The sequence below is a fragment of the Apteryx rowi genome, unplaced genomic scaffold, assembly GCF_003343035.1.
Source record: "Apteryx rowi isolate R43461 unplaced genomic scaffold, aptRow1 scaffold_207, whole genome shotgun sequence".
Classification (NCBI taxonomy): domain Eukaryota; kingdom Metazoa; phylum Chordata; class Aves; order Apterygiformes; family Apterygidae; genus Apteryx; species Apteryx rowi.
This window is the reverse complement of record NW_020448386.1, coordinates 807,796-808,202: the sequence shown is the minus strand read 5'-3', so window position 1 is coordinate 808,202 and position 407 is coordinate 807,796. Positions and strand designations below refer to the sequence as shown.

Below are 407 nucleotides of genomic sequence, written 5' to 3'. Positions count from 1 at the left end.
CCGCCCCCCGCGCCGGCCGCCCCGGCTCACTTTGCCGCTGTCGTCCACCCCCAGCAGGTGGCCGTGGAGGACCTCCATGGGCGCGGCGCGGCGGGCGTGCACGAAGGTGCCCCTGAAGACGTGGGCGAGCGGCGGGGGCTGCGGGGAGCCCATGGCGGCGCCGCGGCCGGGGGCGCTGCCAGCCGCCGCGCAGCGGGCTGCCGCCTCTCGGTGCCTCTCGGCGCCGGCAGCGGCTTCCTGGAGCTGTCACCATCTCCCCACCCCTTCCCCGCCGCCGCCGGCTTCCCCCGCGGGGGGTGGCTCCCGCCGCAGCCCGGCTCCGCCCGCCCCAAGGCCTGCCGCCGAAACGGGCCAAAAGTGCCGGAAACCGGGGGAAATCGGGCAAAGCGGGTGCGTGCGGGACGGGC

General features: G+C 78.9%; 1 protein-coding gene across 1 annotated transcript in view; it reads right to left on the bottom strand.

Annotated features, from left to right (window-relative positions):
• The window catches only part of GDA (guanine deaminase), a 35,030-nt gene extending 34,853 nt beyond the window's left edge, over positions 1 to 177 (bottom strand). Inside the window, exon 1 of the mRNA XM_026064042.1 lies at positions 31 to 177. Coding sequence (XP_025919827.1) covers positions 31 to 153 — 123 coding nt within the window. The 5' untranslated portion in view covers positions 154 to 177. The remainder of the gene's footprint in view (positions 1 to 30) is intronic.
• Between the last annotated feature and the right edge of the window lie 230 nt (positions 178 to 407).